The sequence below is a fragment of the Octopus bimaculoides genome, chromosome 1 (assembly GCF_001194135.2).
Source record: "Octopus bimaculoides isolate UCB-OBI-ISO-001 chromosome 1, ASM119413v2, whole genome shotgun sequence".
Classification (NCBI taxonomy): Eukaryota; Metazoa; Mollusca; class Cephalopoda; order Octopoda; family Octopodidae; genus Octopus; species Octopus bimaculoides.
The window spans coordinates 171,675,009-171,678,293 of NC_068981.1; the positions used below are offsets into that span (position 1 = coordinate 171,675,009).

General features: G+C 33.5%; 1 protein-coding gene across 1 annotated transcript in view; it reads left to right on the top strand.

Annotated features, from left to right (window-relative positions):
• LOC106874520 (neuronal acetylcholine receptor subunit alpha-5) overlaps positions 1-3,172 on the top strand; it is a 45,083-nt gene extending 41,911 nt beyond the window's left edge. Inside the window, exon 7 of the mRNA XM_014922275.2 lies at positions 2,553-3,172. Coding sequence (XP_014777761.1) covers positions 2,553-2,966 — 414 coding nt within the window. The 3' untranslated portion in view covers positions 2,967-3,172. The remainder of the gene's footprint in view (positions 1-2,552) is intronic.
• The last annotated feature ends 113 nt before the right edge of the window (positions 3,173-3,285 follow it).

The following is a 3,285-nucleotide window of genomic DNA, read 5'->3' on the forward strand; positions in this document are numbered from 1 at the left end:
GGTTATAGATAAATATTTTTTCTTATAACTATGGTAACACTGATTGAAGCTAAATAGCTAACTTGTAATCAATTTCGAATATATCACCCTCATCTACATCATTATCATTTTCATCATCATTTAATATTCACTTTTCCAAGCTCATATGGGTCACATGACCAGATGCCTTTCCTGTCACGACTTTCTCCTGTTTCCAAGCAAGGTAATATATCTCCATGGGCTAGACATGTTTTACATGGAAGGCTGGAAACAAACAATGCGTGCGCGTATGCACATGTGTGCATGCATGTGCGCGTGTGTCATGTGTGTGTGTGTGTGTGTGTGTGTGATGGGTCTTTTAGTTCCAGTTTACCAATCCTACTCATAAGGATTCGGTCAGCTCAAGGTGATGACACTTGCTCAAGGTGTCATGCAGTGGAACTGAACCCAAGATCATAAGGTTGGGAAGCAAGCTTCTTGACCACACAACTGCTCCAGCACCTAAGTATAAGCAGCAGATTGAAGATTAAAGATATGAAGGTAGAGAAAGCTTCTGGTTTATCAGAGGCAGTTTCTGAGATGCGCAAAATATCTGGTGCGGTAGGATACATGATAATTATTTTGAGAGTTAATAAATTACTGTATTTTAACGTATATAAGGAACCCTCGTGTATAGGGAACCCCCTAATTTTGGGGGCTTAAAATTTGGAAAAAAGGTTTTGTAAGGGATTATAATACTATCCATGTGTTTTTTAAACCTAATTTTTGACAAAAAAGGGTTCCTTATGCACATTAAAATATGATAATACAGGAAAGTATCATACCCAAATGGAGGCATATGGCATAGTGGTTAGGATGTTACACTCATGAATATAAGGTTGTTTTGATTCCTGGACAAGGTAATGCATTGTGTTTGTGAGAAAAAACATTTCATGTTGCTCCAGTTCAGTCAGCTAGCAAAAATGAGTAATCCAGTGACAGACTGCATCCCATTCAGAAAGGAATATGTATATACCACAGAATCTAGGAAGCTGGGGCCTATGGCTTGGGAAGGGCACAAGGTCATACCTAATGACTAGCATTGCAGTCTTATTATAAATTACTTCAAAGGAATGAAGATACCTAAAAGAGAGGAGATTATTGAAGCATCAAATTTTTGTACCAGACTCTGAACCTCATTGAGAGAGTCATAGCACAATTGATCCATGACAGAGTTAAATAAATGAAAAGCAGTTCAGCTACATGCCCAGAAGTACAACAGATGCATCTTACAAGTAAGACAACTGGAGGAGAAATACTCAGCTAAGAGTAAATCATTATTTCCGGCATTTGTTGACTTGAAGAAGGTGTTTACCTAGGTTCCATGCTCTGTGTTCTGGTGGTTACTAAAGAAACTAGATGTAGTTAAATGACTTGTGAGAGTTGTACAATTTATGTACAAAGGTGCAGAAAGTAAAATGAAACTCAACGATGATTTCAACAATGAATTTAACATGAAGATAGAGTTCCATCAAGTCCTCAGTCCCCTTCAGTTCATTATAGTTTTACAAGCCATCACAGAGAATTTTATGACTTATGGTTCATGGGAACTCTTGTATGGTGATGAGCAAGTTCATATAGTTGAATCTGTGGTGAAATCTGACATTCATGATAGAAGTAAAACCAACACTTGAGGCTTCAAAGTAAATGTTTACCTTTAGCAAAGACCAAGGTGCTTGTAAGAAAGACAGAACTCTGGTTCCATCAGGGAACTGGTCTTACTCAATATGCAGTAAAGTTGTTGAAGATCTAAAATATGAAAGTATATTTAAGGTTCATAATATATCTATATATGATACAAATATATTGAACCAGCCTGTTTTCTTATATTGTTTTGCATATTGTTTTGATAAGATGAAATGATGTTAATGTTAGTGCCAGGTCAGCTATGATAAACCAGATCTATAATCAAAAGTGCTCTAGCTATATCATTCCTGTTTTGTTTTGTTCTTTGTTTCATTTATTTATTTGTATATTTTTGTTAAGCAAACTACCCTGTTCAATATGTTCTTTCTTTTCAAGGCATTAGGATATTATTTTATAATGGTTTGCTTATTTCAAATAATCATAGAGGCTTACTTGAATCATAAGTGGATGAGTTATTCACTCTCATCAGTCTACCCTTCTTTGCAGAATCCATAAATACATTTTCTTTCCTTTATCATTTATTGTATTATTCTTATTATATCTAGAATATTTTTGATTAAAAAAAAACATTTAATGTGTCCTTCCCAATTTATTACATTAGCTAAAGAATTACAACACTGCAGTGTGTCTGTCATGTCAACAGTTTGTTTTAAATGCTTTTTTTTTTTACTACTTACCTTTACCAATAGATTTATTTATTTAATTACTTTTGTCTTCTGTATTTATCAGTTGTATATATACAGTGCCAACATTTATTTTTTGTATTGGGAATCCATTATTGTAACCTATAATTCCTTAATGCAATATATTTGTAACAATCATATACAAAGCCTCACTAATCTAATTTCTTTCTAAAGTATTTCTATACTTCTGTTTCTGTTTCACAGATTGTGTTTGATTTCTTTGCTCCAATACTTTGTTTGAAGGACATGGTGAAAAAGAGCAGATCACAATATTTGATTGCAGAAGAGAACAGCTTCCAGCTCAGCATCAATAATTATTGCTCATTACCAAAAATACAGAACCAAGGAGAAGTTGACAAAGAACACCTCTGTGAAGATGACTTGCCAGAAAGTCTATCTCCGAGATCAGACTACCAACAAATAGAAGCAGATATTGCTAATATCAGAAGAATTGCCAGTGACTATACAAAGAAGCTCAGTGAAGCAGAATCAGAGAAAAAAGTATTAGATGAGTGGAAACGATTAGCAATGGTGCTCAATTGTTTATTTTTTGTTTGTTATTTGTTCCTATTTGGTGGTTCGCTCATTGCTTATTTTCTGTTGGCTTACATCAAATAAATGTAGAAAAAAAAATATGTATATGTTTGCCAAGAATTTTCATCTAAAATCATGTTTCATCTAATGTCAAGTGTGGAGACAATTATTGATGGATATTAGTCATCATTCCTTCCATTCATTAAACCTTTGCACTATTGTTTATTTAAAACTTTATTTCTTTGCACAGTTAATAGTATCAATGTCTTTTATAATTTTAATTTATATACATACATGCTTACATACATAAATGCATATAAGTATATGTATATATATATATATATATGTGTGTGTATACATATATGCATCATCATCATCATCGTTTAACGTCCGCTTTCCATGC